General features: G+C 44.0%; 1 protein-coding gene and 1 long non-coding RNA gene across 9 annotated transcripts in view; one reads left to right on the top strand and one right to left on the bottom strand.

Annotated features, from left to right (window-relative positions):
• CALD1 (caldesmon 1) overlaps positions 1-17,905 on the top strand; it is a 189,771-nt gene that overhangs the window by 60,437 nt on the left and 111,429 nt on the right. For 3 of the 6 annotated variants that reach the window (XM_056517197.1, XM_056517196.1, XM_056517195.1), the window contains exon 1: positions 11,646-11,667. In XM_056517197.1, the coding sequence (XP_056373172.1) occupies positions 11,661-11,667 (7 nt within the window). In that variant the 5' untranslated portion in view covers positions 11,646-11,660. Of the gene's footprint in view, positions 1-688; positions 785-11,638; positions 11,668-17,905 lie in introns of those variants that run through there. The other 3 variants (XM_056517189.1, XM_056517188.1, XM_056517193.1) reach the window with 3 other exon arrangements.
• Positions 16,034-17,905, bottom strand: part of LOC130267412 (uncharacterized) — a 32,200-nt gene continuing 30,328 nt past the window's right edge. For all 3 annotated transcript variants that reach the window (XR_008843179.1, XR_008843177.1, XR_008843178.1), the window contains one exon: positions 16,034-16,200. This is a non-coding gene — a long non-coding RNA (uncharacterized LOC130267412). The remainder of the gene's footprint in view (positions 16,201-17,905) is intronic.

Below are 17,905 nucleotides of genomic sequence, written 5' to 3'. Positions count from 1 at the left end.
ACCAAGGGTGAGTGCCAAAGGTGAAGAGTTAATGTTGCAGTGCGTTCACTCAGGCACCTCAGGGTCACCACTCCCCGATCCACAAAAGTACCTTGGCTCTACACCCCCAACCTCATGGCCAGACCTGGAGGAAACAGGTCACATCAGAGCAGCCATTGAGCTGGTTCTGTGGCACCAGCCCTGGAACGCCCCGGTACACCCCAGTACACCTGCTCCTCCATGCAGCAATCCATTCCTACCAGTTGGCCAAACAACCGTTCTTCTAAACTCTCCATACAAATGAATGAGAGAGAAGGGGTAAGCTGGTGCCAGATATCACTGGTGGCAGCTTACATCTCTGAGAACAATAGGGTCAGACGGTTAAAATCTGTCGGGAGAAAATCGGAAGGTGCACATACGTGTTAAAGAGTCAGCTGGTCCCACCAAATTCAGTGGGTTTGGCTGAATTCTGTGTAAACTGTATGGAGAATCTGTACTCTCTTCCGTTTGCCTCCTTTTATTGTCTGCAGGATTTCAAAATGGGAGTGTATGACTGTAGGATCCGACAACACAAGGCTTGTTTGTAGTCTGTTACCATGGAGACAGACAGTTCTGCATGGGAGCTGTATACACAAACCAGTTTGCATTTAAGATGTACTGTTTTAAGATCACCACAAACAACTTACCTTTTGCCTTTGTTCTTTTACAGAGCTCTAAGTCACAAATCCTTTATGTCTGCCTGCTGAGCAGCTGCTTCATCTGATACAGAGGACCTGGCCCAGTGACCCCATCTTCAGCAACTCGTGTAAGTTTGACCAAAGTTTTTTTATTTTTTCATCCCCTCCAAATTCCTATCTTGCTCATACCGTATATACTCGAGTATAAGCCGACCCGAATATAAGCCAAGGCCCCTAATTTCACCCCAAAAACCCAGGAAAAGTTATTGACTCGACTATAAGCCTAGGGTGGGAAATACATCATCCCCCTCATGTCATCATCCAGACCCCCGTCATTAACACCCTCATCATCATCATCCCCCCGTCATCATCATCCCACCCCCCCCCTTCATCATGACCGCCTGTCATCATTACCCTGTCATCATCCCACACCACCCCCTTCATCATCACCACTTGTCAATGTCTGATTTAACAGTGGTCTTCAACCTGCGGACCTCCAGATGTTCCAAAACTACAACTCCCAGCATGCCCGGACAGCCATCGGCTGTCCGGGCATGCTGGGAGTTGCAGTTTTGAAACATCTGGAGGTCCGCAGGTTGAAGACCACTGCCCGGGCCTTCATCATCATCCAGACCATCTCCCCCCACCCTCCCTCCCCCCATGAGCAACGTCCCTGTGCGTCGTCGTCAAGGCAACGTCATTATTCTGGGAGGGGTTCTGGATGATGACGAAGGCCCGGGCAGTGGTCTTCAACCTGCGGACCTCCAGATGTTATCAAAACTACAACTCCCAGCATGCCCGGACAGCCGATGGCTGTCCGGGCATGCTGGGAGTTGTAGTTTTGGAACATCTGGAGGTCCGCAGGTTGAAGACCACTGAGGGCGGAGAGTTCACTCGAGTATAAGCCGAGAGGGGTGTTTTCAGCACGAAAAATAGTGCTGAAAAACTCAGCTTATACTCGAGTATATACGGTAGTAATGCCTGATTATTTGATTGATTTTGAAAAGCCACAAAAGTATCACAGTGATAAAAGATTCAACTTATTTATCTATGGGTATAAATATACTGTATAAGGAGAATTCCTAAATCTTTAAAGGGGTACTCCACTGGAAAAAAATAATGTTTTTAATACACTGGTGCCAGAAAGTTAAACAGATTTGTAAATGAAAACAAAAAAGAGCAAAAGATGTGTCTGCACTCGCCACAATATTCAAATACAGTGGTCCCTCAAGTTACAATATTAATTGGTTCCAGGACCATTGTATGTTGAAACCATTGTATGTTGAGACCAGAACTCTATGGAAACCTGGTAATTGGTTCTAAAGGCACCAAAATGTCATCAACAAATAGGAAAAAAGTGAGGATTAAACAAAAATAAGTAGATAACTAATACAGATAAAGCAAATCCTTACATATAAAAGTAATAAAGATCTGCTGGGAGCTGTAATCACTGTCTATGTCAGTATTTCCCAAGCAGGGAGCCTCCAGCTGTTGCAAAACTACAACTCCCAGCATACCCGGACAGCCTTTGGCTGTCCGGGCATGCTGGGAGTTGTAGTTTTGCAACAGCTGGAGGCTCCCTGCTTGGGAAACACTGGTCTATGTAGAGGACAGGAGCTTCTTCAGGGTCCTGTACAGTACACGCCTAAAAAAGTAACATGGAGTCGCCCTCACCTGGTGTCCAAAGGAGCAGGTAACCCTGGTACAGGTAAAGAGTACAGAACATGTAACACCACCCTGTACTGTAGGGGGCGCTGCCAGACACCAGTCAGTGCATGCACTTCAGTAATACAGGTAAAGAGTACAGAACATGTAATACCTCCCTCTACTGTAGGGGGCGCTACCAGACACCAGTCAGTGCATGCACTTCAGTAATACAGGGGTTTTACCAGTGAATGCCCATTCTGATCTTCCGGCCATTGACACGTTTCACAGATCTGCACTGTCTGTACATTGTATGTTGAGTCTGGTTTCAACTTACGATGGTCCAGAAAAGACCATTGTATGTTGAATCTATTGTATGTTGAGGCCATTGTAAGTTGAGGGATCACTGTACAGTTCATGCTTTATTGCGGCACAACATCATCGAACAAATTTGAGGCACATTTTTCACCCGGGGTACAGGGAGGGAGAACAGCTAAGGAGCCGATGGCAGGAGCCTATAGCTAGAACGACAGCGCGGTTTCGCGTCAAAGACGCATCTTCTGGTTCAGGAATTGCGGAAGGTAGAAGTGATTCTTACGCCTACTGGTAGGTGGTGTAGCTTTGCGCCTTAAAAAGTACCTTTGCGCACAAAATAGCGACTTTTGACAAAAGTCGCAAATGATAAATACGTGACCACTGCACGATCAAAAAGAAAAAGTTATACGGGTAGACAAAAAGAGTAAAACTGTCTATATCAAAAAGCGCATAAAAGTCTCAAAATATACTGCCTGTGCCGGAACTGCGCCAAAACATAGACAAAAAAAATGCTCTAAAAGCAATGATAAATCTCCACAGTGCCTAGTCGGATAAGGAAGATGTCTTCTCAGAGAGCAGGCCTTTTCGAAAGGTTTCACTGAAGAGAGATAGATAGATATGAGATAGATAGATGTGAGATAGATAGATATGAGATAGATAGATAGATAGATAGATAGATATGAGATATATAGGTAGATAGTTATGAGATAGATATGAGATAGATATGAGATAGATATGAGATAGATAGATAGATAGATAGATAGATAGATAGATCTTTGTCTAGATAGATAGATAGATATGAGACAGATAGACAGATATACAGCAACAGGAGAATGCAGCAGCACACTGCCAGCACAAGGATATAGGTGAAACATGAACATGCAGATAAAACATGGAGAGCTATACAGCTATGGTGTAATAGATGCAAATGTGAAACTATGAAATAGTGAGGCACTTAGCTCGCAAATTTGTCTCCGCCGGCGGTCAAATAGCTTGGCCCGTCCCACCGCGATAAGGTGGCCTCATTGGGACGGACCCTACACTGTGAATATGCCTCTGTGTGAACAGTTCAGTAAGCATGGCCGGATTTGGAACATCCAAGACACCTTATATACACACCTGATAGAGGTGGGTGGGGTGCAAGGCCAACATGGAGGTAGCCACTCCCCCATATGTGCAATACAGACAAAGAATAAGTCAGCCAGCACTTTAGTTGATACCAAACTATTATATGGACCTGGCCTACAGGTGCACGCTACTAGGCTAGATATACAGCAACAGAAGAATGCAGCAGCACACTGCCAGCACAAGGATATAGGTGAAACATGAACATGCAGATAAAACATGGAGAGCTATACAGCTATGGTGTAATAGATGCAAATGTGAAACTATGAGATAGTGAGGCACTTGGCTCGCAAATTTGTCTCCGCCGGCGGTCAAATAGCTTGGACCGTCCCACCGTGATAAGGTGGCCTCATTGGGACGGACCCTACACTGTGAATATGCCTCTGTGTGAACAGTTCAGTAAGCATGGCCGGATTTGGAACATCCAAGACACCTTATATACACACCTGATAGAGGTGGGTGGGGTGCAAGGCCAACATGGAGGTAGCCACTCCCCCGTATGTGCAATACAGACAAAGAATAAGTCAGCCAGCACTTTAGTTGATACCAAACTATTATATGGGCCTGGCCTACAGGTGCATGCTACTAGGCTAGATATACAGCAACAGAAGAATACAGCAGCACACTGCCAGCACAAGGATATAGGTGCAACATGAATATGCAGATAAAACATGGAGAGCTATACAGCTATGGTGTAATAGATGCAAATGTAAAACTATGAAATAGTGAGGCACTTGGCTCGCAAATTTGTCTCCGCCGGCGGTCAAATTGTCTAGATAGATAGATAGATATGAGAGAGATGGATAGATAGATATGAGATAGATATGAGATAGATATGAGATAGATATGAGATAGATATGAGATAGATATGAGATAGATATGAGATAGATATGAGATAGATATGAGATAGATATGAGATAGATAGGTAGATAGATAGATATGAGATAGATAGATGGATATGAGACGAGATAGATAGATATGAGATAGATAGATATGAGATAGATAGATATGAGATAGATGGATAGATATGAAATAGATAGATATGAGATAGATATGAGATAGATAGATAGATATTAGATAGATATGAGATAGATAGATAGATATGAGATAGATAGATATGAGATAGATAGATATGAGATAGATATGAGATAGATAGAGCTCCATGAAATATTACTATGCCCCCTATTTATTTAAATGGTCGCCATGTAATACCGCAGGGTGAGTGTGCAGCTCGGTTCCCACCATTTCCTAAAACAGCTGTGTTAGAGGTTGTCGCTCCCGGTCCCATGGCGATCAGCTGACCACCAAAGTTTTCTCTTAGTGAAGCATTGCCCCTACAAGATAACCTCTTTAACAGTTTTGTTCTTACATTTTAGAATTTTTGTTTTTAAATTTAAAGAGGATATTCTCAAGTTTATTTCTTTTTAAAATATTTTATGACATGAAAGTAATTTTATGTTTTAAACTTTGATTCAAACTCTGAATGACTTCTAGCAGAGACCCCAAATAAATGAAGTGTCATTGGTGGATTCCTGCTCCTCTACAGGAAGGCTAAGAGGGCACATAACTCGAATATTTCATCCTGCAGTGAATGGATGAAGACAAACCTACCACACAATCACAGTGCTTTAGGGAACTTCTGCTTGTCTTGTGTTTCATTATTTTAATGCAATAAACAGGCATTTTAGAAGGCATCTTAAAGGGGCACTCCAGTAGAAAACCTTTTTTTTTTCTAAATCAACTGGTGCCAGAAAGTTAAACAGATTTGTAAATTACTTCTGTTTGAATATCTTAAAGGGGTACTCCGCCCCTAGACATGTCTAGAGATGTCTGATTGTGGGGGTCCCGCTGCTGGGGACCCCCGCGATCTCCCTGCTTCACCCGACACTTGTTTAGAGCGTCGGGTGCAGCGCCGGACATGTGACGTCACAAGCCTCCGCCCCGCATTGCCAGTCATTTGACATGGAGCGAATGTCTGGGGTGCCGCAGCCAAGATCATGGGGATCCTTTGGATAGGGGATAAGATGTCTAGGGGTGGAGTACCCCTTTAATCCTTCCAGTACTTATTGGCTGATTTATGATCCACAGGAAGTTATTTTCTTTTTGAATTACTTTTCTGTCTGACCACAGAGCTCTCTGCTGACACCTCTGTCCATTTTAGGAACTGTCCAGAGTAGGAGAAAATCCCCATAGCAAACCTCTCCTGCTCTGGACTGTTCCTGACAGGGACAGAGGTGTCAGCAGAGAGCACTGTGGTCAGAAAGAAAGGAAATTAAAAAAGAAAAGAACTTCCTGTGGAGCATACAGCAGCTGATAAGTACTGGAAGGATTAAAGGAAAAAACTGTCAGCTTCTGCTTATGGAAAAGGTATTCCTGTTGTGAAAAAAGTGCAGGAACTCAGTTCCTATGCATTCCTGTAGGACTTGAGCCCTGACCTGGCTTAGTAAAATGTGTTTTACCATCAGCAACCCTTGTCTCCTATTCTTCAGGATAGGGGATGAGTGTCAGGTCGCTTGGCAGTCCAAAAGCTTGGACCCCCATGATTATGAGGGGGTCCTGTGTACTGCCATTCAAATGGATCAGTAGTCAGACAAATATGGCTGTTGGTTATCCTTGTCAAGCCCAACTTAAAGGGGGTACCCACCAACAATTCTCGCACGTATCCATAGTATAGGTGATGAGTGTCTGATTGTTGGGGGTCCGGCTATTGGGACCCCTATAATTACAAGAATATGGGTCACATGTCTCCTTATTTGACTGGAGCTTCTGAGTACAGGGTGCCACCATCTTTTCATGCCAATAGAGTTAAAGGGGTACTCCAGTGGAAAACTTATTAGAATTATTTTTTTTTTTTTTTAATGAACTGGTGCCAGATAGTTAAACAGATTTGTAAATGACTTCTATTAAAAAAATCTTTACACTTCCAGTACTTATTAGCAGCTGTATGCTACAGAGGAAATTCTTTTCTTTTTGAATTTCTTTTTTTGTCTTGTCCACAGTGCTCTCTGCTGACACCTCTGTCCGTATCAGGAACTGTCCAGAGCAGCATAGGTTTGCTACGGGGATTTTCTACTGCTCTGGACAGTTCCTAATACGGACAGAGGTGTCAGCAGAGAGCACTGTGGACAAAACAATAAAGAGATTAAAAAAATTAAGATTTTCCTCTGTAGCATACAGCTGCTAAAAAGTACTGGAAGGGTAAAGATTTTTTAATAGAAGTAATTTACAAATCTGTTTAACTTTCTGGCACCAGTTGATAAAAAAAAAAAAAAAAATGTTTGCCACCGGAATACCCCTTTAAATTGAGTAGCAGTGTGTGTGTCTGACCATCGAACCATTCAGATAGGGTGTCACAGGACCCCTGATCATGTGATCATAAGTGTCCAGCACTTGGACCCCTTGGATGACATAGGTAATGTTGATGGGAGAACTCCTAATAATTGAGAATGAGAAATGCAACTTTTATGTTTAAAGGGGTACTCCGGCACTAAGACATCTTATCCCCTATCCAAAGGATAGGGGATAAGGTGCCTGATCGCGGGGGTCCCACTGTGATCTTGCACGCAGCACACTGTTACAATCAGTCCCCGAAGCACGTTCGCTCCGGGTCTGATTTCTGGCGATCATGGGGCCGGAGCATTGTGACATCACGGCCCCGCGCCCGTGTGACATCACGCTCCTCCCCCTCAATGCAAGCCTATGGGAGTGGGCGTGACAGCAGTGGAAGCATGGGGAGGAGCGTGACGTCACACGGGGCGTGGCCGTGACATCACAATGCTCCGGCCCCGTGATCGCCATTAATCAGACCCGGAACGAACATGCTCTGGGGACTGATTGTAACGGGGTGCTGCATGCAAGATCACGGGGGTCCCCAGCGGCGGGACTCCTGCAATTAGGCATCTTATCCCCTATCCTTTGGATAGGGGATAAGATGTCTTAGCGCCGGAGTACCCCTTTAAGGGAGAACTATCACGCAGGAAAACTTATCCCCTATACTGCATGCTTCATGCAGGGCTCTCCCCGAATACGGGGCTTGTCGAGCCCTGCATGAAGCGGCGGCCGACACTCACCCTCCATGCATTTCTATGGGAGAGCCGGAGATACAGTGTTCAGCTATGTCCGGCTCTCCTATAGACATACATGAAGGGGGTTTGATGGCTGCCGCTTCGTGCCAGGATCAACATGCTCTGTTCCCAGGGAGAGCCGCGGTCCCGTGCAGGAGATCGCAGGGGGTCCGACCGCACGCCCCCCCCCCCCCCCCCCCCCTAGAATTTAAAACTTATCCCTTATCCTTTGGATAGGGGATGCAAAACTTCTCCTTTAATATCTTGTTTGGACTAACATAAACATATCGTTAACAATCTTACAAAAACTTTATAAAGTAACATTTTAAAAATGCTTGTCTATGTTTATAAATAACATACCGTATTTTTCGCCCTATAAGACGCACCGGCATATAAGACGCACCCAATTTTAAAGGTGCAAAATCTAGAAAAAAAAAGATTCTGAACCCAACAGTGATCTTCAACCTGCGGACCTCCAGATGTTGCAAAACTACAACTCCTAGCATGCCCGGACAGCCATTGGCTGTCCGGGCATGCTGGGAGTTGTAGTTTTGCAACATCTGGAGGTCCGCAGGTTGAAGACCACTGGTATAGGATGTTATACTCGTGTCACCGCCGCTCCAGACCCATCACCGCTGCACTGGATGTCGCTCCATCGCTGTCGCCGCGTCCCCGTGGTGTCCCCGACGCTCCGGACGTCTTCTTCCCCAGGATCCACTCTCTCCGTTGCCGTCATCACGTCGCCGTCATCACGTCGCTACGCACGCCGCTCCTATTGGATGACGGGACAGCGTGCGCGACGACGTGATGACGTCAAAGGAGAGCGCCGGCCATGCAGGGGATCCCGGCACGGAGCAGATACCAAGGAGGCAGGTAAGGTCCCTCCCGGTGTCCTGTAAGCTGTTCGGGACGCCGCAATTTCACCGCGGCGGTCCCAAACAGCCCAATTGAGCAGCCAGGTTAGTGTCACTTTCGCTTCAGACGTGGTCAGCTTTGATTGCCGTGTCTGAAGGGTTAATACAGGGCATCACCGCGATCGGTGATGTCCTGTATTAGCCGCAGGTCCCGGCCGTTGATGGCTGCAGGGACCGACCCGATAGGTGTGTATAAGACGCACTTTTTCTTCCCCAAAACTGGGGGGGGAAAGTTGGTGCGTCTTATACGGCGAAAAATACAGTAAATTAGAAAAACTTGTTCCAATGATCTCTGGAGTCGATTTTATTATGTACAAAAATATTTTTCTTTATTGTTTTCTTTAAAATTTCAAACAAATATTGTAAAAAGATTTTTTTTCCAGAATGTTATTTCAGAACCTGGTCCTCCTTACGTTGTACAAAAAGGCCCCTTTCCCCTCAGCGTATGGGACATGTGGTTTTAATCTACACTTTGTTTACTCAATTTTTTTCTCCTTCTTGACCTGAATCCATGTTGTTGCTATTAAAACTTTTTTTACTATATTTGCATTTATGTTCAGAAGTAACTGAGGTGGTAGGTAAACGGTAAAAATTACCCCCTCCCCCACCCCACCCCATTACTACCACCTCATTTTCTCCAGGGTGTCTACCTGTATTAGCTGCGTTCGGTATTAAAACTTTTTCCTTAGCAGCCGTCATCCTATTCACCGAGGGGAATTTTTTTTCTTTACTTTCTGTTTTTCTTTTCTTCCTTGTGTTTATAAGTACATCACAACACGCAGCAAAGCGTGAAACAATCTCAAATCCTGTCAAACATCTTACATTCCCCAAAGCCATACTGAAGATAATTATAGGCGAGGGAGTTTTTCCAAAAAAAGCTCATGATTGTAATCTTTTTGGCACGATGGGCCAACGTCGTAAAAAATGATGGAGTAATGTTTTTTCTTAATATGTTATTTATTTATTGTTTTATCTTTTCTCACCAGTCGAGACTTTATCTCCGTTGTAGAATAAATAAATAGGCGATTGTGTGAGAGAGAGCGCGCCGAAGATGACAGCCAATCAATATCTGACTGTAATATTTAATGGCGTGAGGCGATGCATGGTTCCCGACACTCGAAATGGCTCAGATAAAGCAGACAAAGGCCTAGATTCTTCTCGCAGTGAGACTTTCTCAAGACTGGGAGACATAAAAGGGATTGTGTCATGGGTATAATTTTAGTTTTATTCCCCCAAGAGACACATATTTTTTTTTGTTTAAGGTTTTAACTATTTATTTCTTATTTTTTAAAACTCCCCTAAAAGTTGCCATATTGGACTCAAATGGTTATCCCAAAATTAAAATGTATCCCCTACCCCTAAATGTATCCCCCTACCGTTAGAATGCCCAGCTATTTAACAGGGGTTTAACCTCTGGGACTCCAACCAATCTTGAGAACAAAGGTCAGTTGCCCCTCGAGTTAATGAAGCGGCAGCGCACATGCTCAGCCACCACTCCATTTGCTGTCTAGGGGATATCCGAATATTGCAGTGTTCATTATTTGTCAGTGTTCCAAAACCCCATAAAGAATTAATGGAGTACTGGCTGCACATCAACACTTCCGGCCTATTCATTCAGGGGACAGCTCACTTTTTGTTTTTGAGATTGGTGGTGGTCCAAAGGGTTGGATCCCTTGCTGATCGGCATGGTGCTAACATCTTGCATCCCCACCGATCAGCTGGTTGGAGCCATGGATTGTTCATTATATAGTGGAGGTGCCAGGTAATGACAGCTTGACCAGGAGCATTGACCATATAATGTGGGGTGTAGAACAGCTGATCAGCAAGGGTTTCAGCACCGTGCCAATTACCAATAGATGGCCCATACTGGGAATACGCAATAATCTTGGGATAACCCTATAAATTCTCTTAAAGAGTAACTGTCACCAAAGTAAACGTTTAATATATTGTTCCTTATGTATTTTAAGACACGTTGCTATTTACTTGCTGTTAATCACAGTTTTTAATGTGATTGGAAATACGGCCACTAGGTGGCTCTGTTCTGTTCCCTTAGTTTGGTCTCCACTTGGACTTGCAGAAGTCCAAACTCAGGAAGTGCGTGTGAGGCATGACGAGGCACAGCTCGTGCAGGCTTTAGTGACATCGCACCTGCTGGAGAACACCCACTTTCTCCTGCCAGGAGCTCAGACAATGTGAGCAATGGGAAAGGTATGATACCCAGCTTTTTAAAACTCTGGCAGGAGGGGTGTTAGGAGTAGTTAGGGAATATAATCTGAGTTAATTTAGAAAATATGGTTTGATGACAGGTACTCTTTAAGTCTCTCTACTTGATGACCTGGCATGTCCATGTCTGACAGTCGAGCACTGGTTTCACACATTCACTTTCTACATTTTCACTTTTGTCTTGTGAACATTATAGGTCTCATTTATTAGCCATCATATTTATAGCCCTGACTGAAGATACACCCGGAAAGGCTGTCCTCTGACATGAAAATTCCCTATCTCGGCCCTACAGATACAGCGGGCAATTCCATAGGAAGTTAGTTCAGTTATTTATATTGTAGAGGAAGCAAGATAACCCAAAGGAAACACCAAAACGAGTACATGCAAACCACTATTAGATGTTGCCCTGGTCATATAAAAATTCAGGCATATGTTTGACAAGCCAGGTTCTAACCAAGTAGCCTATATACATAACATTGGGTTTATTGGGGGAGATTTATCAAAACCTGTCCAGAGGAAAAGTTGCCCAGTTGCCCATAGCAACCAATCAGCTCGCTTCTTTCATTTTTAACAAGGCCTCTGCAAAATGAAAGAAGCGATCTGGTTGGTTGCTATGGGCAACTGGACAACTTTTCCTCTGGACAGGTTTTGATAAATCTCCCCCATTGTGTTTAAATTGAATCTAATGGCAGACAATAGCCTAAAACAGCAGGTTTACAATGAAAGGTAGCACTATAAAAAAAGGAACTCAATATTGGTGTGGGGTTAATGTCAGCTCCTCCGATGACACAGAGCATAGCCACAGAATCCACTTATAGATGTTACGTCCTGCGCTCTGGCAAGATATGCTGGCCGTGTGTGCTCCCCTGCTCTGTCGTCATCTGCTGGCGGGGTCTGGGATTCACATCACGGGACGCGCCCACATCCGAATCTCTGTCCGTCACTCACCTTCCCAGGCTGTTGGCCCTCCGGTCTTCTCACTGCGCCGGCATGCGTGCTCCCACTTCCTAGGGCACGCGCGCGCCGGAGGTCTTAGACTTAAAGGGCCAAAGCACCCATAATTATCATCTACACCTGCACCTATCCTATAAGTATGAGCACCTTCCACTAACCCCTGCCGGATCTTTGTTTGCCTTAGTACCCTAAAGAAAGCGTTTGTAGTATTGCCTTGCTGTTTTCCTGACCCCTTTGTTCCCTGACCTTACTACTGTGCTGCCTGCCTATTGACCTCCTGCTACGATCCTGACTTTGCATCTGTGCCGCCTTTCCTGACCTTCTGCTATCCAGACCACAAGATGCCTTATCCCTCCTGTGCCTCGAATCTCCTCAGCTGCCTGGTTGAGTCATGCCAGGGGTAGCGACCTAGGTGCCGCCTGCCGCAGCAAATCCATCCCGCTTTGCGGCGGGCTCTGGTGAAAACCAGCGGCACCTTAGACTACGCTCCCTGGCATGGCCCACGTCATCTGCCACACAGGTCCAGCGGCTCAACTACTACCCTGAGTGCTACAGGCTACTGCCGTGAGTCTTACAATAGAGGTCAATTTTACTTGATGATATTAAGACGGCTCCATCTAGAGGGTTAATGGATGCAACATACACCTCAGTTTCATGTATCCTGTATTTCTGCATTTATGACTCTCTATGGTGCCCAATATTTGTTATATTCTTGAAGTGCACCTGCAGTGCTGCTTTTGTTATTACTTCTTTTTATTCTTCCTTTAACCAGGTACATATCTTGACCCTTTTGGGTCCCAATTGGGCCCATCAAGACCTAACTGAAGATGACTTTACACTTTGGTATCTGTCAGTACAACCCATTGTTTAGGTTCTATATATAGATAGTAGTTAGCAGGATATGCCACCAAATCTCCTCATCGACCACATTTAGCGCTAATTTGCTCTTACGTAACATGGTAAGGTCTGTAGGTTTCCCCAGGTATACACCTGCTTCTTCCGCACCCACTATAACAATACCACTATTTCTGCCCTTTGTCCTTTTTTCACATTTTCTGTAAAGTTTTCCAAATGTAATGTAAAAACTTCTTAACAATGTTCTGGCTGCGAATCTATAACAACATATAAAAGCAACAACGATCATGGAAGTCGGGATATCCTGTCCGTAAACATTCCCCTCGGTCCTGCACCAAAAATTCCTAGTAAATAGGAAATGGCGCCTGTAGATTTTCTTACCCAGTAGATAAAACAGCTTTCAATGAATTATCAGCCACTAAATGAGTAACTTTTTGTTCTGTTCTAATGCTTCTGGTTGTGACGGCTCATTGTCGGGGACATTGACTTTTTAGAGGTCTCAGAAAGATGTTATGCTCCATGTAGTGTAGATATAGGGTACATCGCATAGTGCCAGTTTAGTCTTCATTATGAAACTTTAGGTACTCCATGGGCCACCTTATGGTGCCATAGTGAGGAACAGTATTTACTCCTATTCTGTGCTTCTAGGGAAAAGTACCTCCATAGAGACATAACTTGTAACTTCTGGGCCCTTATGCAAAATATGCAATTCATATTACTATTGCGTTCCTTGGGGCCTTAAAGGGGTACTCCCGTAGAAAACTTCTTTTTTTTTTTTTTTTTTTTTTTTTTTAATCAACTGGTGCCAGAAAGTTAAACAGATTTGTAAATGACTTCTATTAAAAAAAATCTTAATCTTTCCAGTACTTATTAGCTGCTGAATACTACAGAGGAAATTGTTTTCTTTTTGGACACAGTGCTCTCTGCTGACATCATGACCACAGTGCTCTCTGCTGACATCTCTGTCCATTTTAAGAATTGTCCAGAGTAGGAGAAAATTCCCATAGCAAACATATGCTGCTCTGGACAGTTCCTAAAATGGACAGAGATGTCAGCAGAGAGCACTGTGGTCATGATGTCAGCAGAGAGCACTGTGTTCCAAAAAGAAAACCATTTCCTCTGTAGTATACAGACCCTAATAAGTACTGGAAGGGTAAAGATTTTTTTAATAGAAGTAATTTACAAATCTGTTTAACTTTCTGGCACCAGTTGATTTAAAAAAAAAAAAGTTTTCCACGGGAGTACCCCTTTAAAGGTGCCAGAAAATTAAACAGATTTGTAAATTCCTTCTATTAAAAAATCTTTACCCTTCCAGTACTTATTAGCAGCTGTACGCTACAGAGGAAATTATTTTATTTTTTAATAAATTTTTTTGTCTTGTCCACAGTGACACCTATTGCCCGTATCCGGAACTGTCCAGAGCAGGAGAAAATCCTCATAGCAAACCTATGCTGCTCTAGACAGTTCCTGACACGGACAGAGGTGTCAGCAGAGAGCACTGTGGACAAGACAAAAAAGAAATTAAAAAAGCAAAGAATTTCCTCTGTAGCATACAGCTGCTAATAAGTACTGGAAGGATAAAGATTTTTTTTAATAGAAGTTAGTTACACATCTGTTTAACTTTCTGGCACCAGTTCATTTTAACAAAAAAGTTTTTAAAGGGATATTCCGGCCCTAGACATCTTATCCCCTATCCAAAGGATAGAGGATAAAATGTCTGATCGCGGGGGACCCCCGCAAACTCTCATGCAGCACCCCCTATCATCAGCCTCACGGAGCGAAGATCTTCGATCTTCGCTCCGTGAGGCTGATGATAGGGGGTGCTGCATGAGAGATTGCGAGGGTCCCTCGCAATCAGACATTTTATCCCCTATCCTTTGGATAGGGGATAAGATGTCTAGGGCCGGAGTACCCCTTTAAGATGTGGATGGCCAATTCAGATTTGTACAGGAGTACAGACTCCAATCTGTGTCCAGACTATGGATGCTCAATCGCACAGATCAAAGAAGTTACATGTCAACATGTCATGTCTCCGGGTTTCAAATTTGCACAGATTCCATACAATTTTTATGTGGATTTTTCTGACCCTTTACTGCAGTACCCAACAGTGTGCCATGATGCCATCCATTGAGAAGCCACAGTTCCCCATAGGGTTCCAGGGTTGTCTAACCTAGGTTGGTCCCATATCCTTTTCTATTGGGTAAAATGTTTCTTTGTAGAACTCCAATTGTAAGCAAACAGAGGGTAAGGAATAGGTCTAAGGGTAATGGAAACCCAAGGTCATTCTGTCTTGCTTGACTAATTCTGGAACTATAATGGGTTCCACCTTGATCCGTGCTATGGGGCCCCCTCTCTTCTATGTAAGCCACTGGTGTTAGGATTTTAGGATCTGCTGCCCTACACATTCTTACCTGCTATACAATATACAATGATTCTGTAGGAGAAAAAAAGAGGAGACCAATACCGGCGCCTAGCGCATTACCCTTGGTGACAAGAGTAGTGAATTCAAGGGTTGACAGAGGAGGCCATATAGGTGGCCGCCCACCTTGAGTAGGATAAATTAAAGCCTCTTACCCCAGTGATAATGGGGTGCTCAATGTGCGTGGAGTCGCTGCTTGAGTTCTAGGTGGCAGGGAACAGCTACACTGCTGTCCTGTTGCGATAGAGAGAAGCTTGCGAGAGAAAAAACCCTTTGGACATGGCGCTGCGGCTTCTTTGGAAATGAAGGAGATGGACTGGATATATAATGTAAAGGGTTAGCAGTGGAACCACTTTTATTAAATCAAGAAAATAAAAAATTGGGATGACGCGTTTCGGGAGGTGCCCTCCCTTCCTCAGATCAGGATACTGATCTGAGGAAGGGAGGGCACCTCCCGAAACGCGCCATCCCCATTTTTTATTTTCTTGATTTAACAAAAGTGGTTCCACTGTGAACCTTTAACAGTCCATCTCCTTCATTTGCAAAGAAGCCGCAGCGCCATCTCCAAAGGGTTTTTTCTCTCGCAAGCTTCTCCTCTATACAATATACAATGGGCCCCTTCATACAATGAAAGCATTCCTTTAAACGTTTTAGTACTAGATCCTGTAACACAAGTCATAGAGTTTACAGAGGTAACAGCATAGTAAAAACTAGGCCATGAAGATTTCAGGCCAGGCATACGGGGAACCTATTAAGTGTCCGCCTGAGTCCTGATCTCTATCTGTTCCTGTAGAACATGACTATTTAACACTGACATTAGAACATTCTGTTTCTGGCAATCCCTACAGGGGGGCAGCGAAAACCAACAACAGCATAAAAGTTTTTATTAATCTCGGCTTATCTTAGGAAAACATCATACCGCATCCCAATGCTCAGCGGTTGTTCTAATATAGTAAAGTATCTGGTCTCCAGGCACTAGTCATCTGGATGGTTTTCAGATTGTTCGGCTTCGTGTTAAAGGAACATCAAACCTTGAAATAAATAACAAAGAGTAAGTAAGAGAAAGCTAAATCTGTCCCGGTTGTCTTTCCGCAAGGGCCCATGTAGGTTCCCGAGTCTCGTAGAAATCCGATATAGAAGTAGAAACCTTTCATACTCTCAATTTCTCCATATTATAGATAGTGAGTTGTCCTGTTTATTGTAAGCCCCCCAAAAAATAAATCACTTTGATTTTTAAAAAGTGAGGAGGAAAAAACAACGAAAGTGCAAAAACGGAAAAACCCGCGGTCCATAAGGACCGCGGGTTTTTCCGTTTTTGCACTTTCGTTTTTTTCCTCCTCACTTTAAAAAAATCATAACCCTTTTCAATTTTGTACCTAAAAATCCACATGATGGCTTATTTTTTGCGCCACCAATTCTACTTTGCAGTAACATCAGTCCTTTAACCCCAAAAATCAACGGCGAAACGGGAAAAAAAAAATCATTGTGCGATGAAATTGAAGATTAAAACGCCATTTTGTACCTTTTTTGGGGCTCCCGTTTCTACACAGTAAATTTTTCGGAAAAAATGACACCATCTCTTTATTCTGTAGGTCCATACGATTAAAATGATACCCGACTTATATAGGTTGGATATTGTCGCACTTCTGGAAAAAAATCATAACTACATGCAGGAAAATGTATACGTTTAAAATTGTCATCTTCTAACCCCTATAACTTTTTTGTTTTTCTGGGTACGGGCTGGTATGAGCACTTATTTTTTGTGCCGTGATCTGAAGTATTTATCAGTACCATTTTTGTATTGATTGGACTTTTTGATCGCTTTTTATAAAAAAAATGTATGATATAAAAAGGGACCATAAATACGTTATTTTGGGCTTTGGAATTTTTTGCGCGTACGCCATTGACCGTGCGGTTTAATTAATTATATATTTTTATAGTTTGGACATTTACGCACGCGGCGATACCACATATGTTTATATTTATTTTTATTTACATGTTTTTGTTTTTTTAAATGGGAAAAGGGGGGTAATTTGGATTTTTATTAAGGAAAGGGTTAAATCCCATTTATTAACTTTTTTTTAACGCTTTTTTTTTTTGCAGTGTTATAGCTCCCATAGGGACCTATAACACTGCACACATTGATTGCCAGCACTGTTCACTGCAAAGCCATAGCTTTGCATTGATCAGTGTTATCGGCGGTCGACTGCTCAAGCCTGGATCTCAGGCTTGGAGCAATCAATCGCCGATCCGACGCGCAGGAGGCAGGTAAGAGGACCTCCGCTCGTGTCCCAGCTGATCAGGACACCACATTTTCACTGCGGTGGTCCCTATGAGCCCCACTGAGCAGCCGGGCAGCTTTTACTTTAGTTTTAGATGCGGCGTTCAACTTTGAACGCAGTGTCTGAAGGGTTAATAGCGCAGCACTGCGATCGCTGCCGCGCACTATTAGCCCCGGGTCCCGGCTTCTGTTACATGCCTGGACCGACCCGATATGACACGCGGTCACCGCGTCACCCTGCGTTATATTGTGGGAGCTGGCCACGAATGTAAATATCCGTCCGTGGTCATTAAGGGGTTAAAGGGGTACTCCACTGGCCATCATTCGGAACATTTAGTTCCGAACGCTGTGTGAGCGCTGCGGGGGTCGGCCACGCCCCCTCTATGCAAGTCTATGGGAGGGGGCGTGGCTGCCGCCACGCCCCCTCCCATAGACTTGCATTGAGGGGGCATGGT

Source organism: Hyla sarda, chromosome 4 (genome assembly GCF_029499605.1).
Source record: "Hyla sarda isolate aHylSar1 chromosome 4, aHylSar1.hap1, whole genome shotgun sequence".
Taxonomy (NCBI): domain Eukaryota; kingdom Metazoa; phylum Chordata; class Amphibia; order Anura; family Hylidae; genus Hyla; species Hyla sarda.
The sequence above is the reverse complement of the archived record's forward strand: the minus strand, read 5'-3'. Positions and strand labels throughout refer to the sequence as shown.